The 21580-nt window shown below is 42.1% G+C and overlaps 3 protein-coding genes, 1 long non-coding RNA gene and 1 other non-coding gene across 5 annotated transcripts; 2 read left to right on the forward strand and 3 right to left on the reverse strand.

Annotated features, from left to right (window-relative positions):
* Positions 1-275: 275 nt before the first annotated feature.
* cldn15a (claudin 15a) lies at positions 276-3768 on the forward strand. The gene is made up of 5 exons (XM_037111077.1): positions 276-664; positions 1100-1264; positions 1440-1521; positions 1635-1742; positions 2860-3768. The coding sequence occupies exons 1-5, from the start codon at positions 448-450 to the stop codon at positions 2954-2956; spliced, it is 669 nt and encodes a 222-aa protein (XP_036966972.1). The 5' UTR covers positions 276-447; the 3' UTR covers positions 2957-3768.
* Positions 3056-5943, reverse strand: LOC119026645. The gene is made up of 2 exons (XR_005077197.1): positions 5332-5943; positions 3056-5206 (listed from the first exon to the last, which is right to left on the reverse strand). It is a non-coding gene; the product is annotated as an uncharacterized LOC119026645 (long non-coding RNA).
* On the forward strand, positions 4498-12420 carry dnajc3b (DnaJ (Hsp40) homolog, subfamily C, member 3b). Its single transcript, XM_037111074.1, has 12 exons — positions 4498-5196; positions 6652-6762; positions 6953-7077; positions 7212-7286; positions 7408-7551; positions 7670-7851; positions 8002-8121; positions 8862-8967; positions 9141-9261; positions 9634-9763; positions 9867-10015; positions 10824-12420. Exons 1-12 carry the CDS (start codon positions 5112-5114, stop codon positions 10970-10972), a joined length of 1497 nt encoding a protein of 498 aa, XP_036966969.1. The 5' UTR covers positions 4498-5111; the 3' UTR covers positions 10973-12420.
* Positions 12421-12781: 361 nt separating this feature from the next.
* On the reverse strand, positions 12782-14752 carry naa38 (N-alpha-acetyltransferase 38, NatC auxiliary subunit). Its single transcript, XM_037111078.1, has 3 exons — positions 14598-14752; positions 13928-14102; positions 12782-13296 (listed from the first exon to the last, which is right to left on the reverse strand). The coding sequence occupies exons 1-3, from the start codon at positions 14634-14636 to the stop codon at positions 13172-13174; spliced, it is 339 nt and encodes a 112-aa protein (XP_036966973.1). The 5' UTR covers positions 14637-14752; the 3' UTR covers positions 12782-13171.
* A 525-nt stretch (positions 14753-15277) lies between these two features.
* Positions 15278-15351, reverse strand: trnan-guu. Its single transcript has one exon. It is a non-coding gene; the product is annotated as a tRNA-Asn (tRNA).
* Positions 15352-21580: the final 6229 nt, after the last annotated feature.

Here is a 21580-nt window from a genome sequence, read left to right on the forward strand (position 1 = left end):
GCCATCAGATGCATTTTAACGGGAAAACAACCTGTTTGAACGCGTCTGATAAACACACACAGTGCAGTGTCATTTAGAGAGACGGATGATCATTGGACCCTGAGAGTGAGACGATAAACACCTGTTGAGTTTCAGGGGTGTAAAATGTAAAAAAAAAAAAAAAAAATGAGACGCTAGAGTGTGTGTGTGTGTGTGTGTGTGTGTGTGTGTGTGTGTGAGGTGAGGGGAAGGGGGAGGAGAGAAGGCAAGTCATATAAATGATTATACATATCTGTTGGGGCTGGACACATCTCACGGAGACGGAGAAGACACGCCGCACTCTCAGACACTCTCTGTTCTGTCACACCCAAATCAGATTTTTACAAACGTTGTTGATTTTTTTTTTTTTTTTAAAAAGGCTCAAGATCTGGATTTACTCTTTCTCGACTGCTGGGCCGCGGCGGGGTCATGGATCCGATTGTGGAAGTAGTGGCTCTGGTTCTGGGGTTCATCGGTTGGGTGATGCTGGGGGTGTGCCTGCCCAACCGTTACTGGAGGACGTCCACCGTCGACGGGAACGTCATCACCACCTCCACCATCTATGAAAACCTGTGGATGTCGTGTGCGACGGATTCGACGGGGGTTCATAACTGCAGGGAGTTCCCGTCGCTCCTCGCTTTGAGTGGTAGGTCGACAAAAAAAAAAGAAGACAAACCCTGAAATTGAACCGTGACAAATCATTTTGAGGGCGATTTGAAGGAGGCGATTCTGGATACGTTATTTGACTTTCCTTTCCTCAGAATCAATTGTTGCCCCTTTAATCATACAGTTATGAAGTTATTTTCATCCACAAACATCAATCACTGGCTATTTTAACTTCATAAAAAGTAGTAACATGACTGAAAACACTGTTGCTTTGTCAGGAGAACATGATCACGTCAAAAAATGTGCCTGTTAAAGGATGATTTCACAATTTTATGGGCCATCGGACAAACTGAACTTGTGCTCTGTTGAACTTTAACATCAAATCTTGCAAACCGACGTCATCTTTTAACCCCTTTCATGGCAGACGACAAGGAAAAGTCGGCGAATTCAGTGTTTATTTTGATCTTGTGTCCAGGCTACATCCAAGCGTCTCGTGCCCTGATGATCACGGCGATAGTGTTGGGCACCTTCGGACTGTTTGCGGCCCTGATAGGAATACAGTGCTCAAAGGCCGGAGGGGAAAACTATGTTCTTAAAGGGAGGATTGCTGGCACCGCTGGCATCTTCTTCATACTTCAAGGTAACAACGATTAAAAGAAAGCGTATTTTTAAGATATCTATCTAATCAATCATACACAAATGTCCTCCTGGTTTCCTGCGAGACTTTGGACTTCTGTCAAACTACCTGGCAGCTTCCCCCCTGCCACATTCTCAATGATTAAAGAATATTTGATTTGTTCTATTCCTCTTAAAAGGTGTGTGCACAATGGTCGCAGTGTCCTGGTACGCCTTCAACATCACTCAGGATTTCTTTGACCCGTTCTATCCTGGCATAAGGTAAGGTAGAGGTGGGGAGGGGAGGGGAGGAGACGGGTGGGGAAGACAAAAAGGAAAAAAAGTAGAGGCCTGACCTGCGTGCTGGCTGACTAAAACTCTGCTGTGCGTCACAGGTATGAAATAGGAGAAGGTCTTTACATCGGTTGGTGCTCGGCTGTGCTCGGCATCGCCGGAGGATCCTGTCTCACCTGCTCCTGCAAGATTGGCACCGAGGAAAAATAGTAAGTTCAGTTCTAGCCAATGTCAGTGAATTTATTGGTGGACCGACTGTTAATCTTCTGCTCATGAAGAAAAAAAATGTTACTTGAGACAAAATAGATGGATTTATTAAATAATTAACACAGGTATAAATGTATCAATATATTTATAAATTGATTATATTACAAACAGTAATAATAATAATTAATCATTTCAAGCTACAATACCTAAACTTTAACTAAATATATATTTGAAAATCAAATCAGTTAAAATATCAATTCATTTGGAAATAGACATTTCACAGCCGCTCAATTTTGACAAAGGCAGTAACAGATACAGAGAAATATTTATTAGTATTTTATTTCCAGTTCATTTTGAATTTACGTTTACATATGGAACACATGATGAATGTTTTGCTGAGGCGGACCTCAAGAACCTTGAAAACCTCTGGCGCCTTCTTGTGGCAGAACTTTATTGATTCACCTTCAGGATGCAGTCGGAGCCCTCAGTGGACGTTACAATCTGAACTTGTTTCTGTGCTAATGATGCAAAATATCTCTAATGGGTGTCATTATGCAAGAGTGAATGATATCATAACAAACGGTACTGGAGGGGGTGAAGTGGAATATAAGTCACAAGTGGTGTGTTGATCAGTCGTGATCTTTGAACCCCAGTCAGATTAGCTGTTTAGATGTTTTAAACAGCAGTGTCACTGAGAAGGACAGTATACAAATCTGTGAAAAAAGGACAGAAGGGCACCCCATTGCAGGCGTGTCTGGACTAGGCCAAAGCCTGTTTATAAAGCAACTATGTGTAGAATTTGACAATTGAGTTTGGCGCCCCCAGTGGTAGAATTAAAAAAAGGACACTCACACTCAAAAAATGGGCAAAAATTACTATAAAATCAATATGATTTAATTGCAGAAGACGTAATTGTAGATGGCTGAATTCCGTTTAGCTCCATCAGTTTTAAGATCTTGTGTATTGTGCATACTGTCATAGAACAAATCCATTATGGTAGCAACACCTGTGCTTGTCATTATGGGATGTCAATATCCTCTGTTAGACACACCTATGCAATGCTTTAAAGATTCTTGATTTTAAGACCTCAGTGACTGATTTTTTTTTCTTGTTTTGCAGCCCTCTGCCTTATCAAGGCAGGGGAACTGTATATTCTGGAGTTGCACCGACCAGAAGCGTGGCTGCAAGTACTTATGGACGAAATGCTTATGTTTGAGTGGGACCATGCCATCACCTCAGTTTTCGTTGGCACATCAATGTCCAAGTGTTCAGTTTTTTTACCTGGCAGTTGGGGCTTTTTGTCCACAGCTATGTGGAAAAGCTTCTTTAACATGTTCACAGACTAAAGCACTGTATATAAAATCACACTATCAAGACTATTCTGTAAAAATTATAGCATCAAAATTATATTGTAAAAGTTGTAAAAAGCTAAACTACTTAACGCTGCGTCAAACCCACTGTGTGATTGCAATGATTCTATTTAAGTTATCCTGCTGATGTTAGTGAACCATACATTCACATACAGTCACTTGTTTCCAAAGAAGTCCAATTGTTTGATCATCTTCATACATGCTTCTAGACATTTGTAAGGGGAAGGTCAAAAACAGTGATAATCCAGATGTTTGTGTGTGTTGTACTGTACAGTTTTATAGATAGTGTCTTGGGGGAAGGGCGAAGGAGAGGGCATCTTTGTTTTGATGGTTTGTTGTTTGTTGTCTTTTTTTACGATTGTACACAGTAAAATGTGTTATGCAAAACATTTCCGTTTGATTTTGAATCCCCGTAGTCAATTAAGTCACGACTGTACACGTGTTGTTTTTTTTTATTTCTATAACTAGAAGATATATATGTCACAGCAATCCACTTCAACATTAAGATACATTGTGTTATAAAAACGAGAAAAATGTTACATAATTGTGAGATACTAAATCATAACGATGAGAAACTGAGTAGCATTGCCATCAGTGAGGACACTGAAGTCTAGCAATAATGATGATATAATATATCTTAAAACAATAAAACTTCTGATATGCGGAGTTGTTTTTCTGCAACAAATGTTTTAGTGCAAAAGGCTTAATTAACAGTGCAACTTAAATATTCAAGACAAATAAACCATTCCAATTGTCCATGCAAAAAAACATACATGTATACAAAGCACACAAATATACTCAGAAAAAAAGCGTTGATCATACACATAATAATGATACATCAACTAAATAAACTAGAATAGCACTCACTCATAGACGCCATTTAAATCAACAAAATATCATGAAAAACATCCTGTCTTACATTGTTAACGAAAAATTTGAAAAAATACCTGGCTCTGTCCCTTAATCCAAGTCAATGGGGTCTATTCTGGGCCAAGATCCACATTACATCAAAGTTTCGTGGCAATCCTTCAGGTGATTTTTGTGTAATCCTGGTGACAAACCAACAAACCAATCAAAAAACATACAAACATACCCAGGTGAAAACACAACCTTCTTGCCAGAAGTTATAAATCATCGAAAAAGGCATTAGTAACATATTGTTAACAACAGACCTGCAGTAAGTATTCATTAATAATAATTACAAATTATTAAATGTAATCAATACGCACACACATAATTTAAACAGTAATCATCGTGAAAAGAATTAGATTGAAAAACAAACAAATATATAAATAGACTTTCTTTATGGCAGAAATAGTCCTCCATACAAGATTCATATCTACAGAGTTAACTTTCGCTTCCCCATAAATAAATATACAAAATACAAGTGTGTCCGGTTCTTCCACTTTACATGAAATCACTGTGAGTGATAACATGCACCGTGTTATGTGGCGACGCTCGCTCGCTTGGCCCATGCAGGGATGTGGGATCAGTGTTAAAATAGTCCGTCCAATCAGAGCGGCCCACGTTTCCAGACGAACACGGATGTGCGGCGCGTGGACCAACCGCGCGGATGTAGGGCAGAAAGGGAGGGGCCGGCGAGACCAGCGGCAGGAAGGTTTCGTGACCAAAGTGTACAGGGGCCGTCAGCTGTTCAGCTTCTCTATCATCATGTTACGTGAGGGTTGTTTAAGTTCAACCAGAGACCATTGAGCCAGCGTCAACGTCGGAAATCAGTGGTAAATCTCTACAACATTTCAGGTGGAACCTTTTAGCGGTGTGCTTCGTTTTCCGCACGGAGTACTTGTCAGACCGGGACCGTAAATAATATGCCGTCGTAGCTTGTTCCTGCGATCCGGCTGAGAAGAAGAAAAACGAAACATGAAGGTTTAACTCGGAACATCATCGTTTTCAATGACACTAAGAGGCGTTTTGGGTCGACGTGAAAGCAGAGCTGTTAAATTCGCTGGTTCCGGTGTGAAAGCGTGAATAAGTCCAGGGATGGATTCGTGTCGGCGGACAGGACTCAGCGGGGTCCTGTGCTCCCTGTCACTGCTCTGTGTCATCCTGGACATCCAGCTGGACGGTAAGGCTGCCTTTAAATAAAACATAGAAGTATTTAAAGGCTCTCTCTGACACAGGGACATATATTTTTCTAGACGTTTCCAGCTGCTTTCTGGCCGGTAAAAGTTTCCAAAACTGCCACGAAATGTTAGCTTACCTGGGTTAGGTTACAGAACCTCCCCTCCCATCCAAGACCCGCTCAAAATGAAAGTCAGGGCCAGAGTGTTCCTCAAATATAGACTTTATTCAGGCTGCAGCAGCTAAATGTAACAGGTGGAGGACATTATTTAAGAGTCGTAATGACAGGTGGTGTATATACAGTGATTACAGGCTCTGCTTGGGACTCCACACCTCTTATTATTGTTACCTGTAAAGAAAAAAATATAATGGTCCTCTTGTTTACACACAACAAATACACAAGTATGAAATATGATACAGCTTGAATGAGGGATACAAGATTCATGTTTTTGAATTAATTTCCTTGTCACTTGATCATTTATTTTCATATTCAAATGACTTGTTTTGTCCAATCAAATTATCAGCTGATATCGGCTTATCACAGATATATCGGTATTGGCATATAGGTTCACCAGTACATAGGGATGATTTTGGATAAAATCCCAGTTATATTTGTTGATTCGCTGCACTTGGACAGTAAAGTCTGTTGTTTAAAATGTAAAATGTCTGTCCTCGGTCACACAGACATCTTTCTCTTTTCAGGGTTCATTGCAAAAATGTGTGTAAAGAAGAATATCCACCAATGTATCAAAATTTGAAATGTTGACAGACAAAAATCCAGCATTTGTCAGACTGTAATCAGTAGGTTTTTTTTGTTTTTGTTTTTTTAATGGCACTTTTTTTGTTAAAGGACTCAAACAACTCAAAATGTTGATGATGTCAAGTTTACTTTAGTTTTTGTCGATAGACTAATCATTTCAGCCCAAGACATAATCCTCACTCACAATGTATACCATATTGAACTGCTGTATTCATATAAAGTGATTTAACGCATTATATTTGTTTCAGTAGCCATATTTGTAATTTGATGATAGGCTCCTTGAGACTCCCCATCTTGTTTTGACGGTTGCCTACAATATAAATTGACAGATCACAGGAATATTCAGTATTACCACAAAGACACTCCTGCTCACTGATTTGGGACAAGTCTTAATGTACCTAGAGATGATGGAAGGACTGGACACCATAGAGTAAACAATACGGATACATTTCTTACATATAACAAATTTGATCATGTCCTGGTGTGTAACATCTTTTTGCTGAACCCTATATAGAATAATATAATATTATATATCTTTTGTTTTCTTTACCCAGTTTTTCTAATACTTATGATAAACTATTGCAATTCAAAAAGACAGACAGACAGACAGACAGACAAAATTAAGCACCAACATGTTCTGCTGCTTTCTTTTTCGCTGTTATATTTCTAGCGGGGCTCAAGCTCTGTCTTATGTTACAGGGGTCTTGGGGGCGACTCATGTTGAGATCGAGCACCACCTGGAGATGGGCCGCAAACTTTTGGCTGCTGGTCAGCTGGCTGAAGCCTTGTCCCACTACCACTCTGCTGTGGGTAAGGTTACACACACACACACACACACACACACACACACACACACACACTTATACCCTCACCGCTGGCTGACATTTTCAGTCTCTGCTCCAGTAACGCCTGCCCTCTCCCATACCCCCACTTAACTTTCTCGCCCCGAATTATGCCTCTCAGCACAGATGAGAAATTGAGTGTTCCTTGCATTTTGCAGAGGGCGACTCCAAGAACTACCTGACCTACTACAAGCGAGCTGCGGTGTTCCTGGCGATGGGGAAATCCAAATCCGCCCTGCCGGACCTGACCAAAGCCATCCAGCTCAAGCCCGACTTCCTCGCAGTAAGTTCACATGATCGCAGCCAGTACAGCTAGCGCTCTTCAGAGAATAGTTTCATTCACATGCTCATGTTACTTTTGTTCTCTCTTTCGCTCGCCTCTTCTTGTCACCCCGCCTCGTTACGCTCCGCGCTCAGGCCAGGTTGCAGAGAGGGAATATCCTGTTAAAGCAGGGAAACACCCAGGAGGCCATGGAGGACTTTGAAGTGGTGGTAAGTTTGAGTTGTAAACCTCTACTGTTTTACCTTTTAAACATTCAGAATAACACATTTGATTGAAAGAGGAATCTACCTGTTTTTTTTTTTGGTTGTTGTTTTTTTTTTTTAATTTTAGCTGCAGCGCTCTCCAGATCACGAGGAAGCTCAGGACCAGCTGATGAGAGCAAACGAGCTGGAGGAGCTGCAGGAGGAGGCCCATGCTGCCTATCACCAAGGGGACTATAGTGCTACCATCAGTGTGCTGGAGCGAGTCATTGAGGTGTGTTCCTACCTGTGCTGTTGGGACTATTTGCCATTACATGTCAGATATCTGTTTTAAAAACATAGTGTCCTCTGCTGTTGAGTTGAGTTGAATCGGTTTGCACATCTCTCTTCAGATCTCCCCCTGGGATCCCGAGTCGAGAGAGCTCCGCGCAGAATGTTACATCCGGATGGGGGATCCGCAGAAAGCCATCCAGGATCTGACGCCGACCACGAGGCTGCGCAACGACAACCGCGCCGCCTTCCTGAAGCTCAGCATGCTGCACTACAGCCAGGGAGAGCACCACGAGTCCCTCAAGTGAGCTTTCGTCCGCCGGAGTAAACAAACTATGCCGATCCGATCGGCCGGAGTCATGCAAAACGAAGCTGATTTTCATATCGAGAGCATCTGTTGTTTATCCTTGAGTCGAAATGAGCTTCTCGCTTTCTGTTCTTTCTTGCTGTGCAGTCACATCCGAGAGTGCCTGAAGCTGGACCAAGACGACAAAGAGTGTTTCAGCCACTACAAGCAGGTGAAAAAGCTCAGCAAGCAGCTGGACACGGCAGAGGAGCTGATTCACATGGAGAGGTGCTTATTAATGAACAATAGTACAACACAATGATAAATATGCCATTAAAGGCACCAAAAATAATTGTAGGCATTAATTAATTAATAAAATGTGACAAATTGATAGTTCTGTTTTACATTTTTAAACTGACCTTCAATTCCCCTATTAATCTGCTTCCCTATTTGATTAATAACTTTTTTTATTTATTACTTTATTCATTTTTAATCGCATTTTTTTTGTATTTATTTCTCTATTATTTTCTCTTTGCACTATTTATTTCCCAAACTTCTTTTACTCGTTTTAATGCATTTCTGCCTCTAGTTAAGTGGGGGGCGGTCACCTGTTGGGTTATTGGTTGATCAATATCAAATAACATAGATGAATAAAATCAATTTATGTCACAGTTTATCATTAAATTAATGTCTATGTTTATTTTTAATGGGATTTTCAGTGGATTTAATACCACGTTATTAAATGTATTGAGTCATTTTCATTGTTTTGTATTTATGTATTTTTGATTTTTAGCATTTGTGGTATTCCATACACTAAAATCATATGTGTATTTACGTGTTACACATTTGTATGTGTCTTTTGAAAGTAAAAAAATGCATGCAAAACCTCATGATCAATCAGTTCCAGTGGTTTCATTGGTCAGGATTCACATCCTGCATGTGCTTCCCAGTCTTTTAAGACCCAACAGTCGCTACCTAGCCAGCCTTAATCACCGCACTCACCGAATTCTCCTTTCGTGAACAATTAGGTATCAGGAAGCCATTGATAAGTATGACTCGGTAATGAAGACGGAGCCGAATGTCCTGTACTACACCAACCTGGCCAAAGAGAGGATCTGCTACTGCCTTGTCAAGGTGAGAGACGGCCCGCATCCCCCTCTGCTGACTGTAAACTTCTATCTCTCTGTGATAAACAATACAGACTATCTGATATTAGTCGATTATATTCCTTTTGACCTCAACTAGCATCAAACTTGCCAATCCAACCGCTCTCCCGACACATTATCCCTCTGTCCTGCCAACTCTAGGTTAGGCTGGCTCTTGACGCGATAGATGTGTGTTCAGAGGCTCACCAGAGAGACCCCCGAAACGCCAACGTCCTCCGAGACCGAGCTGAGGCTTACATCCTGAACCAGGAGTACGAGAAAGGTGAGAGGGCTCGCTCTTTTTCTGCCACCGTGTCCTGCATCCATCTGGTTAAACGGGAAGAAGGAAACTATGCGCTCTTATCCGAACAAAGATATTAGATTTGCACATATAAACAGAAACACTGTAGATGTATCCATATTAGTAGGATCTCCATGGTTTTCAGATATATAAAGTACAGATTCAGAAGATTAGTTCCAAATAGGTGTTGGTTAGAAGCAGGATCGTTGTGTCAATATGTGTAATTGAAGATTTAATTGTGCTGTGAAAGGAAAATAAGACATTTTTAAATAAAATTAGTTGTCGTCCAGTTGCAGTCAGAGCAAAAGTGCGATAGACAGACGTTTATTTTGTGATGTGTGTGTTTCCTTTCAGCCGTGGAGGATTACCAAGAGGCGAGAGAGTTTGACGACACCCACGAAATCAGAGAAGGGCTGGAGCGAGCGCAGAAAATGCTCAAAATCTCCCGTAAGAGGGATTACTACAAGATCCTCGGAGTCAGCAGGTAACCAGTCCAACCGGTGTTGTTACTACATACGGTGTTAACCTTCTCTCGACTGGCGACAAGCACAACTTACCTCAAATAACTCGAGCTTCGTCTCCCGCAGGAGTGCAAACAAGCAGGAGATTATCAAGGCGTACAGGAAGCTGGCGCAGCAGTGGCACCCCGACAACTTCCAGTCCGAGACTGAGAAGAAAGAAGCCGAAAAGAAGTTTATCGACATTGCGTCAGCGAAAGAGGTCCTCACCGACCCAGGTCAGGAGCCGAGATGGCCATTTGTAGTTTTAGGAACGTGGTTTTGCTTTCTTTCAGTGTCTTCAGTGGGAAACTCAGTGAGTCTATTCTTTGGTCTCGAAAAAAAAAATGTAAAAGTTCAAGCACGGGTTATGCTAGCGCAACCCCCCCCCCACAGCTTATTGTTTAACATATAACATTTATTTGCCTCACTTAAAGGTGCAATATGTAATGAATTTAATTGAAAATAATCAAAAGTGGACTGAATCTATTAAGGCAATGTGAAGAAATGATGTATATGTGTTAAGTTATGGAGATATCGAGTGAAGTTAGCATGCTGGCCTAGCACCAACACTCCAAGCTCTAACAGCTAGCTGCAATGCTAACTGAGCTAAATAGAAAACCGCTTATTTGTTTTGAGTATGAACTAGCCAATCCTTAAATCAGCCACCTTTTTTAACTGTTCAAAAACCACAACATAAAAAACGTCGAGCAGGGTTTTTTGGGGGGTTTCATGTGTCAGACTACTTCCTGGTAAACCAAGTTAACCAGTTGCCAGCTTTGGCTTAATATTGAGCGCACAGATGTGGGAGCGGTGTTGATTTTCTCATCCCAATCTCGTCAAAACTAAAGTATGTTCATCAAAAATTCTTCCATGTTGCACCTTCTTAGAATAAACTTGTAGCCTTTTAAGTTGCGAAGCTGCGACAGTGTTCCTTCAGAGAATCAGTATAATTATAAGAAACCTGAATCGGTAAAGAACTAGATTTAAAGCACAATTTTGCTCTCATTGTCTTTAACTTGTCCCTTCTTCCCATCGTCTTGCCAGAAATGAGGCAGAAGTTTGACGCGGGCGAGGATCCCCTGGACCCGGAAAACCAGCAAGGCGGAGGAGGAGGAGGAGGATCCGCCTGGCCCTTCCACTTTGACCCCTTCCAGTCTGGCGGCAGCTTCCACTTCAAGTTCCACCAAAACTAGAGAGAAGAACTTGACGACCACAAGGTGGGCGGGGCGGGGACACTTGGGGGGGGAAGATCAACGGTGGATTTACGGAGAAGTCTTCCTCGGTACTCGTGCTCCATCTTGGACACGGTTTTGTCGGCTACTTGAAACTTTTGATTTTTAATACGGTGAAAAATGACCACAAGGACCTCACTGTGGCGACGGAATGAACTCGCCGCTGTCGAACAAAAATGAAGTCTCGCCTCAACACTCTTTAGGATCGGAAAAAAAGTTGTGTTTGAAAGCACTTGATGTGTGTCTGCTCTGATTACTCATTTCTTTTCTTTGTGCCATTCTTTGAACCTTTTTTTTTCTCGAGGGGCTGTTTTGTTTCTGATGCAGCAGCTCCAGCTTGGACATGACATAGGGGGACTTGTCAGTATGTTGGTTTCTGCTCACAGTATTCTTTCAAGAGGATCGACATGTTTACTGATCTCAGTCTATATTTTTGACCATGTCAAAAAAGATTTTTTTTTATACATGACGACATCAGGAGGCATGCAGTTGAGCTTCTAAGTTCATGGTGAGTTGGTGAGACTTCAGCACTGTTAAAGGAAACTTGTGGGTGTTTGAGCTTTGAAATCCTATGGATCTTAAATCGGTGCCGCTCTGTGATCGTGTGAGTTTGTTCTAAATTTCCGGTTTTGTTTTTTCCGCAGCTATCTAATTGGAATAATGTGTGAATTCTGTACGTGGGTGGAAATATTGTATCCTCAACCGGCTTATGTAACCAACTCCAAACATTATGGATGTAACTAACAGTGAAAACTTGGTCAAAACTCCATTTTACAGTCTAAACAACAACAAAAAAAGAATATTTTTCCTTTTTCCTTTTCCTTTTCACCCATTTCAGAGCATGTCTGTGAAAACTTGCACTTTTACCCTTTTTCGTTTGAAAAACCACTCCACATATTCTCCACTCCTGAAATGTTACTGCAGGCTTTTTTTAAAAAAGCCTTTCAAAGACTCTTTCTTAACCAAGTGTGTCTTCAGTGGATGTCTGAGAGCCTCGTTTATGAAAGAGCTTACAGAAAAGTGGTCTAGGGGAACTCCTGCAGTATCTTGTTAAAAAGAGGCTTCAGTCTAACAGCCAGGAACGACACAAAAGTTTGACTGAAAAAGAAAACGGAGTTCTTTTCGAAGATTTGACCTTTTTGAGCACAAATTGTTAAGTTATTTTGCCATTAATAGCTTTCGGATACTTCCATGACTGTAACGGCTTTGAATCCTATTTACTGCTCGACTGTGTGAACCAAAATGTGATGAGCTTTGGTATTTAAAAATGGACTGAGTGAGACAGTTTTGTTTGCGGGTTTCTTTCTTTAAGGTTTTCTCCTGTTAGTGGCTTCAATTTTACTGTTGCCAAACTGAATCAGCTGACATGCTCAAGCGTATTAAAAAAAAACAAAAACTGAAAGAATCAATTCTTGTCCCAATTTTCTGGATGCATGTATGAAAGGAGGAGTTTTCACTACAGCTCCCCCTGCGTGTAAAAGCTTGTCATTGTTAGAGAATCAGGAGCAGGATGGCACTTTACAGTTTCTCTCCTTTTTTCCTCACCTAGTGTTTAAGGTTGCACTGCAGTAATATCATCAGACTCACCAGGGACAGCTAAACAGAGGGTCAAAACTGATGCAGCAGGACCAGAACAACCCTTTCTGCCAAAACTTGCCGCCTACAGCACCCATGATGCAACTTATATCTGGATTTTTCCTTAAATAAACATGCAGCACCTTACATATTCATATTGTGTGTATCACCGAATAATGAGTCAAAAAAGAAGTGATCGTTTCAGTCAGCTTTCTCTCCATTTTTGCCAACATTTAACACAAAGTCTCAAATACAGCCGGACATTTTAAAACATCATGTAACAAAGACGTTTACTGTATACACACACACACACATTCATCCATATAGCTGCTGTTGGCACACACTTTTCACACACACATCACTGCAAATGGACACATCTTCAAGCATAGAGGGAATGGCTAAATCCACAGTATTCACACAGGAGTTCTGTATCTGCGTCCGTGGAGGTGACGTGACCGATTCGAATCCTCCGTGGAAGATGTCCGCTCTCCTTTAAGAGCTCGTCTGCAGCCGTGCAGCCGGCTCGCCGAGAGACAGTCCCGCTGAGAGCTGCCGGGCGTCGTCCGAAACGGGGGCAAAGCGTCGTCAATGGGCAGCTCCGAATCCTTGTGTGTCCTCCAGACTGTCTGCCTCCACCTCAATGGACACCACGTGGTGGCCGGGGATCATGGCCAGGCCGAGGACTCTGGGTTCGCCCTGGGAGAACGTATCTGAGGAGAGGGGAAAAAAAGGGTGTGAATCCATCTTCATTCTTCCTGATCTCTCCTGTTTTTTTTTTGTTTGTTTTTTTTTAAAGATTGTGGATAAAATATGTACTAAAATTGTTGTGAGAAAAAGTTGTTTAAAAATGTTGACTAAAAGCACATAGCAACCAAAACCCCATGACTTTAATATCTGACATAAAGAAGCCTGATGATGATGTCACATGGCAGCCTATGGTTGGAAAAGCTCTTCAGGCATTTGTTCAGAAGTGTCGTTGTGACATAAACTTCAAACACAACTTGTTGGCATTTCCATCTAACCCTCAGTCTCCCTCCTTAATACCACGGGTCTCCATGCAGGAAATACCCCGTAATAGGTGAGGAAGTAAAATAACAGAAGTGAAGAATAATATATAGCTAATTTTAGAAGTAGGTACCTCATCTAACCAACCCTTTTAGACAAAGGTCCTGTTGGAACAGCTGGTCCAGGAGATGTCAGGAAAAGGTCCCATTATCCTGTATGTTTTGTCTTTTCCATTTTAATTAGCCTGTTATGAGGTTTGATTTCAGACTGCCAGGTTGATGATGTCACACTGATTGGCATAATAATGGAGGACATTTGTTTCTCGTCCTCACTGACCTGTGGATTTGAGGAACTCCTGAGCTGATCCCAGGATGACGTTGCAGTCTCGGTCCGTGCAGAGGAAGAGCCCCACCAGGGTCCGTCCGTCTGTCATGCGGATCCTCATGTTCTTGTTCAGGAGCCCCTCTAGTTTCTGCCTGGCCTGAGACGAAGAGGACACTTCGGACTGCACCTGGGTGTGGACAGGGAATGTGACACACTTAACTATCACTCAGTTTAATGGTGAAACAGTCAGATTGGCTGAATTTACTCGCCTTAAAAACACATTAATCTGCAGCGGAATTCGCCTGATATTACAACATATGTTTTACTTGCAGCCCTATTAAGTTTCCCCTGGCTGCTGCCTGCCTACCTTGGAGTTAAACGCTATTATTTGTAACCACATCAATACACCGTGTGCTTATTTTTATCACACAGATAGCTGTTTAGATGCAAAGCTTAACTAGCTTAACGCTTGCCAAAATTATCTTCTAATTTAGGAACAGTTTTAACAGATGACAGATCCATTGGCTAGCTAATTTGTTAGCCACCGCCTAACGTTAAAGTACACCGGAAGCCGAAATAACGACGGATTACGCGTTACGAAAATTATTTTCTGTCCTTTATGATACGTCAGAAAGTGTAAAGATTAATATAAAACCAAGAAATTCAGGAGAAAACTACTTACATGAGTCGAAGGACCATTTTCCTCAATCATTGTTGCCATAACTCCTTCCTCCTTTCTTACATTTGCAGGCGGAGCACTTTTTCGGACGGACCAGCTAAACCGGAAACACGGTACCCTTTTTTCTCTTTCCTTAAGGGGAGAGACACCATCACGATAAAGATGTAGTAAAATGTATTGTAACGTTCAGGTTAAGCATGAAAATATGAACATTAGAATAAACTTATAAGTGGAATTTTTACTGGAGAACAATGAACACAATTAATGGAGCGGAAAGAAACTAAATTAAATGTTGAAATTTATTGCGAAAGCACATTGTCACACTTGACCTTAAGGGTCTTAAGCAACAGCAACCTCAAATGTTGGGTAATTACAAAGATCATTATCTGTGGGCGTTATTCCTAAGCAAGATATTATAAAGCATAATGTCTCGGAGTGGTAAAACTCAAAACAGATCTAGATGCAACATTATGGATCCGTGGCTCGTTTTACAGTTATTTATTTGTCATCAGTTTATTTTCCTGTTCTTTTGAAAAAGTGCAAGCTCATTTATAGAAGATAATTCATTTTCCACACGTTTTTCATTCTGTCACAATCATGCTGTCACCGACTGGCAACTTACAGCATGGAAATAAGCTTCTTTTGTTATGCCAAGAAAAAGAAAAAAAAAAAGGAAAAGTCAACGTCCCTGGGTGGGCTCGAACCACCAACCTTTCGGTTAACAGCCGAACGCGCTAACCGATTGCGCCACAGAGACTGTTGAAAATGACGGGGCGTGGTCTCCACCTTTAACCACACCTCCTGGGTATCGATTGACGTGACAATACAGACGTTGATTCAATTCCCAGATACTAAATAGTGTCCCCAGATACTAAAGTATACAAATTATATACTTTCTGTGCACGTTACTATTTATTCAAATTATATTAGTAATGTAAAACTAATGTAATCCAACAAAAAGTAATGTAATCCAACAGTAACTACTGACAATGACAAAATAAAAAGTCTGTTCATATTTCTGGGACTTGGGGGAAATAATATCTTTTAATTAATTCTTCCAATTACTACTCTTAAAGAAACCATATCACACATCATGATGATGTATTTGGTCTTTTACATCTCCATCTACTTTGCCCACATCCACATGCTCCAGCAGCATTTCCCCCGTCTCCTGAGTCAGGGTTCAACTTCTGCGGTTGTCCAATCTGACTCAGAAGTTAGTCAAGTCCAGCAGCCACCCTATGACAATGCTTTTATTATGGGAATAATACAATAAATGAAGCTTTGTTGAACTTAAGTTAAAACATTTACAAACTCACAATGTATTAGGTGGGCAGATTATAAATTAGACCACTTTATTTTGCAGGCGACCTGAAAGTTGACACAGATGAGGAGGTTGTTGGTGCTGACACAGTGGGCCACATCCCCCAGGGTAGATGAGGAAAGATCACAGCTTGCTGGTCCCCCAGTCCTGGCTCCGCCTGTGTTCAGGCCTTCCTGGAAGTACAACTGGAAATTTAGTGTGTTAGTGAAAATATTTATGCCAATAAATAAAGGGGTTTGCTTTTCAATCTGAATTATTATTTCATTCAAAACAGAAAACAATTATTTAAATATAACAAAGATAAACAGACACCGACCTGGGATGAAACTGTTCAGGTGGCGGTGAAGAGACTCCTGGGATGTAGGTGCCAGCCTCCGTGTACAGCTGCACATCTTCGAAGCACCTGATGTGGTGTTTTTTGCACACGCCAGATGTGCTTCATGCACGCCTGTCTCCAGCTGTGGCACCCCCCATGAGGTCTCTACTGTTTGGACCCTTGTGGCCACACAAGACACCACTGCGTTCAGCCCAGGACCCCTCTGCACAGACAGGAGCTGACCGGCCTCGTTGCCAATAGAGGTCACCAGAGAGCTTTCCACTTAGTCTTGGCCAGCCAGCTTCTGTGTCATCTTGAATATTTGACAGCAGTGATATGTGTGGTTTTTATTTTGTTTTTTTTTATACACATTATTTATTAGCAGTGAGTGTTTGACGATTTATTACACAGCACACGTTTATGAAAGCTGATAACATTCAATAATGTATTTTAGAGTGTATGTTCTGTACATGGAAATCTATTACACAGGTATTTTACTCATTTTTTTGCTGTTGTTTGTTGTTGCAATGATTAGCTAAATCTTCACTAGATGGTAATTTCAGTAGTACAAGTCTTCACAATCGCCATCTTTTCCAAATTGCCTAATCTCTGGCACAGATGTTGAGATTAGCCAGAACAATTTAAAGCGCGGCAGGTCCAGCTGGTCCCAGGTTGATGGCTTTGACAGGGGGCTTATACACAGCTTCAAATCAGGTCACAGTTTGCTGGTGTGAAAGAGGGAGTTGACCATCCACCTCTGGTACGGCGCAGTAACGGTCTTGCTCATTTCGCCAGGCAACCAGAAGAAGGCCAGATTAATTCTGTTAATAAAAATAATGAATTCATCGTATGAAAGGATACACGGAAGATGACTAACAACAGAGCCAGACTAATGAATAGATGCTGTGGTCACAGAGGCTACTGTCGGGCCTTACAGAGAGGATGGAACAACACAAGACTCCTAACCACTAAATTGCGATTTGGTGAATTTAAAGGAGAAACAGAGTTAATTTATGATGCAAGACAATCAAAATGATTCATACAGATACTCATTATTAAGAACAAATATACCATGACAAACTCAGAGAGGACCACAGGAAAGACTGCAGGGCCACAGCTGAGCCGTGAAACTGAAAAGTACTCCGTGACACTGCAGCACATAAACACACTCTGATGTAAAGCTATTGCTAACATTAGCAATCTTAATATGTAAGTCAAAGTAACTTTAACTTTAGCTGTATGATTATTATTAGTTACCTCTCACTGCTGGTCAGACATCTTAAACGGGCAGTTAGCTAAAAAAAGGTGAGCTAACTGGCACGATGCTTTTTAAACTACAATTTACTTCAGTTTATTTGTTTAGCGGACAAGAACTACACTTGGTAGTTCCTTACCTCTTACGAGCGACAGAGCTAACTAACTCACCAGCTAACTAACCAGCTAAGCAACTACTCAAAATACACAAAATCTCTACAAAAAAAATAAATTAATTAAAAAAAATCTTCCCACCTTCACCATTATAGTAAATACAGATACAAGCACACATTTCAGGTGTTTTGAAGAGGTCCACCTGAGGCTCCCCGATTCATTTTACATGCATAAAATAACTGCAATTGCTATAGAGGCCAGTATCTGCAAATATGATAATGATGTAACTAAGCTTAATGAAAAAAACATCCCTATGGTAAGTCATATAAAATGATAAAAAAATTAAGAACGATAAGTTTTGGGCTAATTGTGGCTTTTTATTTCAGAACTCTGACTTTTTATTTTATAATAACGATGTTTTTTCCATCTTTCCATGATTTACTTTTTATGTCATAATTTCAACATTCAGTCTCTTAAATGTGACTTTTTATATAGTTTTGACATGATGTAATATACCATTTCTTGCCTGATGATACTTTGTGCCATCTGTATTCTTACCATCAATAGACGGCTGTACATATATTTTGTCTCTGTGACTTCGACTGAACAGGACGACCTTGTTGCACTGTATACTTATACAGTATATTACTGACTTTGTGTGAAATAAGGACAGTTTGAGGAAGCTTTTAATGCAGCGATGGGGGGTTGGAGACCTTGCTGGAACCAGAATAAGGAGTTTTCTAAGGCAAAATTAAACACTCCTTCAGAAGCTTGAAGTCTCAGACGGCAGACAGCCTATGATGTGAACCTATTAACTGGCTCATGCAAGACGAAACGCTGTCGTATAGAATATGTCGTACTCTCACTTGGTTGGGATATGTGGAGCTGACTCTCTCTCCCTGCCCCCTGCTGCATGGATGCTATTTCGGCATTATCTGCTCTCCAGGTTGTCTCAGTTCAGACAGCTCGGCTCTGAATGGAGCCCAGGAGCCGGTGTCTTCCTCTGTGTGTCACACTGCATAATATCTGGGTTAGCTAAAGCGCAGCACCCAGGGGAGGCGCTTTTCCCTCTCATCCTCGACATGTCTCCCTGCCAAACGGACGTGGGGGGGTGTTGAAGGAGGAGGAAGAGGAGGAGGAGGAGGAGGAGGAGGTGGAGGGCGGTAGCCACAGCACAGTAGTGCAGTGTGTCAGGGCCTGCGGCATACGAGTGTCCTGGCTAGCTTCACCCCCTTTTTTTTTTTCTTTCTTTTTTTTTTTTTTTTTGCAGACGCATAGTGAGACACATGCACAGTCATGGCTACAGATACCTCACACACACCCATGAATGCTACACACACACAAACGCACACAGGAGCCCACACCGTCTCGCCAGCCAGCCAATCTGGAAACAACAGACACCTCAGTGGCCAGAGGCTCAGTGGGTGGGTGGGTGGGGGGGACCCAGTCACTTTCCCTGCACAGATGCACACACACACACACACACACACACACACACACACACACACACACACACACACACACACACACACATCCCCTCCCTGGCAGCGTGTCTTGCATTGCAGCGTGTCTCTCTCCTGGCAGATGTGGCCGTGGGATCAGACGCTAACAAATTCCTGTCTTGTCATTTGTGGGGTGCTGTGGGTGCTGGGGGGGGGAGGGGAGGGGGTGGGTGAGAGCCACGCCGGAGCAGGTTCAGGCACCTGTTGCAGACACAGAGAGAAGCAGAGGAGTGTGTGCACAGCAGAGGAGGAGGCATAATTGAGATTCTGGTTTACATGAGCTCCAGTTATTGGAGCAGCTGACGGCGTAACAGATAACACGCGCTGATGCCTCACACATGTTGTGGCGGTGAGGAGGGGGGAGGCCGGGCTGTCAGCCGTGTGCTCAGGGTGCCATGGGGGGGTTCAACCCAGGCCTCTTCTGTCACATACACTCACTGCTCTCTTTCCCTTTTTCTCCCGTCTTTTCACTTTGCATATTTTTACATACTTACATTTTTGTTTGTGTGTAAAAGTATTCCAAGACTTTGGTTTATTCTTAGTCAAACAGCAGAGCAGCTGCAACTTGCGACAGCATTTTGAACTGCATAATCATCTTTGAAATTAAGAAAGTCTGTTAAAAATACTTCTGAGTTGAGGCTCGTTGAATTGCTGGCTAAGTTTTGCTCCACGACCGATTAGCCGATGATGCAGTGACTGTGCCGACATAACAACACTGTAAAAAGTAGCCGAGGCCCTTGCATGCATTGTGTGTGCATGTTAAAGGAAAGACACGTTTATTTCCATTTCTCCCTCAACAACACACCTTTGTCACAGCAGACAGTATGATGTATATTGTCAAAGAAAAGCACATTATTTGCAAGGTAATCAACAATTGCGCCTTTCAACCTCAAGTGTCCCAGTAAGCCATGAGAGTGATCCAACACGACGACCCTGAAACTGAAGCAACCAAATAGAATTCAGCCATTTTTAATCAACTTGTATTGTTTAACTTGTGTATTTCCAACTGTGGTTTGTCATTTTGTCTTCAGTGAAATGAATGAACCTCTAAGACATGAAACGGTAGTCAAAAAGTCAGCACAGAAAAACATCTTGCAAAGGTTAAGTGTAATTTAAAAAAAAAAAAAAGCTCCAGAAGGTCCTAGCAAATAAGATTTTCTACAACATTTCCAAGGTCAGGACTGAACCTTCAGCTGAGGCGAATGAAATGAAGAGCGTGTTATCGTCTGTGACCGAAGACACCGAGATACTCCAGCGATTCGTGGCTTTAAAGGCCTCTCAGTAACCAATAAATGGGCATTTTTGGCATTAAGGGAATAAAATCGGAATGCTTCGCTGCTTTTTATGCAATAAAATGTACTAAATGCAATTAAACCGAGACTGTGTGAAGTGTTAAAACACGTTCATTTTAACCACATGGCCTTATTTTTCTTATCTCTGACATTTCACTCTTCATATTCTCTCCGGGCAGCTGTGCCAGTTCCTCCTGTCTGACCCCTGTTACTCTGCTGCAAGGTTTTTTCGAATGTGAGAGGCAAATCAAAAATTCCTTTTGTCAAAACAAAAGTGCCCTGAGCAGCCACTGAGGGGGGGTGGTAGGGGCTGGATTGGGACGGCAGGGATTCCCATGGCCTTACTGCCATCCAGATGACACAGCCTGCTTTGCTGGTGATTTCACAGTGAGAGCAGAATACAAAAAAAAAAAAAAATTAAAAAAAGGGCTTGTGTTTGGTTGCAAACCTCTGTGTCAGAGCCGGATTGTGCTCTCTGAGCTGTTTAATATGATGCCTCATGACGTGGGGGTTACAGTGTGCACATTCACAATTGTTTTCATCCCCACCACAAGTAGTTAATTTTTAAGCAATACAATCTGATGTAAGTCTGGGCATGGCTGCGGCAGATTTTCCCAACCCCCCTCTCTCGATCCCTCCCCAGCACTCAAACACAGGCGCGCTCACACACACACGCACGCACGCACGCGCGCTGCTGCTGCTGCCGCTGCTCCAAAATACTTTTTTTCATACGACGGTGGGGGCTCCGGAGAGTATAAGGTGGCCATATTTGATAGATTTGTGTCGGGGCTCTGCAATGCAGGGCGGAAAGCGAGAGTTGTTGCGTGTGATCTCACAACAACAACAAAAAAGTGACAGTGACACCGAGGCAAGTGTGTCGGCTTCGTGACTGATCCGGACTTGGGGGGAAAGAGAGAGAGACAGAGAGAGAGAGAGAGAAAGAAATGAAAAAAAGAGGGGTGGAGGGGGGAGAGAGAGAAAAAAAAGAGAGGAGGGGGCTAGTGGTGGTGGCGGCGGGTGGTGTTGGATGGTGTGTGGGTGGGAAGGGGGGGCAGACAGAAAAGAAACAAACAACTAACAATGTAACTTACATGCAGTCACACACCCCTTTTTTCTCTGGTAACAATGTGTACGTTTTTTGAGGAGGGAGGGGGCGCGAGCGGAGGGAGAAGGAGAGACGGAGA

The sequence above is a fragment of the Acanthopagrus latus genome, chromosome 10 (assembly GCF_904848185.1).
Source record: "Acanthopagrus latus isolate v.2019 chromosome 10, fAcaLat1.1, whole genome shotgun sequence".
NCBI classification, from domain to species: Eukaryota; Metazoa; Chordata; class Actinopteri; order Spariformes; family Sparidae; genus Acanthopagrus; species Acanthopagrus latus.

Bases quoted from the DNA above. Each gene is read 5' to 3' on its own strand.
- cldn15a (XM_037111077.1), top strand. From the start codon at position 448: ATGGATCCGATTGTGGAAGTAGTGGCTCTGGTTCTGGGGTTCATCGGT. The intron at 665-1,099 runs GTAGGTCGACAA...TCTTGTGTCCAG, and splicing joins GTCGCTCCTCGCTTTGAGTG to GCTACATCCAAGCGTCTCGT. The intron at 1,522-1,634 runs GTAAGGTAGAGG...TGTGCGTCACAG, and splicing joins CCGTTCTATCCTGGCATAAG to GTATGAAATAGGAGAAGGTC.
- dnajc3b (XM_037111074.1), top strand. From the start codon at position 5,112: ATGGATTCGTGTCGGCGGACAGGACTCAGCGGGGTCCTGTGCTCCCTG. The intron at 6,763-6,952 runs GTAAGGTTACAC...TGCATTTTGCAG, and splicing joins CCACTACCACTCTGCTGTGG to AGGGCGACTCCAAGAACTAC. The intron at 7,287-7,407 runs GTAAGTTTGAGT...TTTTAATTTTAG, and splicing joins TGGAGGACTTTGAAGTGGTG to CTGCAGCGCTCTCCAGATCA.
- naa38 (XM_037111078.1), bottom strand. From the start codon at position 14,636: ATGGCAACAATGATTGAGGAAAATGGTCCTTCGACTCAT. The intron at 14,103-14,597 runs GTAAGTAGTTTT...GTCCACACCCAG, and splicing joins AAAATGGTCCTTCGACTCAT to GTGCAGTCCGAAGTGTCCTC. The intron at 13,297-13,927 runs GTCAGTGAGGAC...CCCTCTCCTCAG, and splicing joins GGAGTTCCTCAAATCCACAG to ATACGTTCTCCCAGGGCGAA.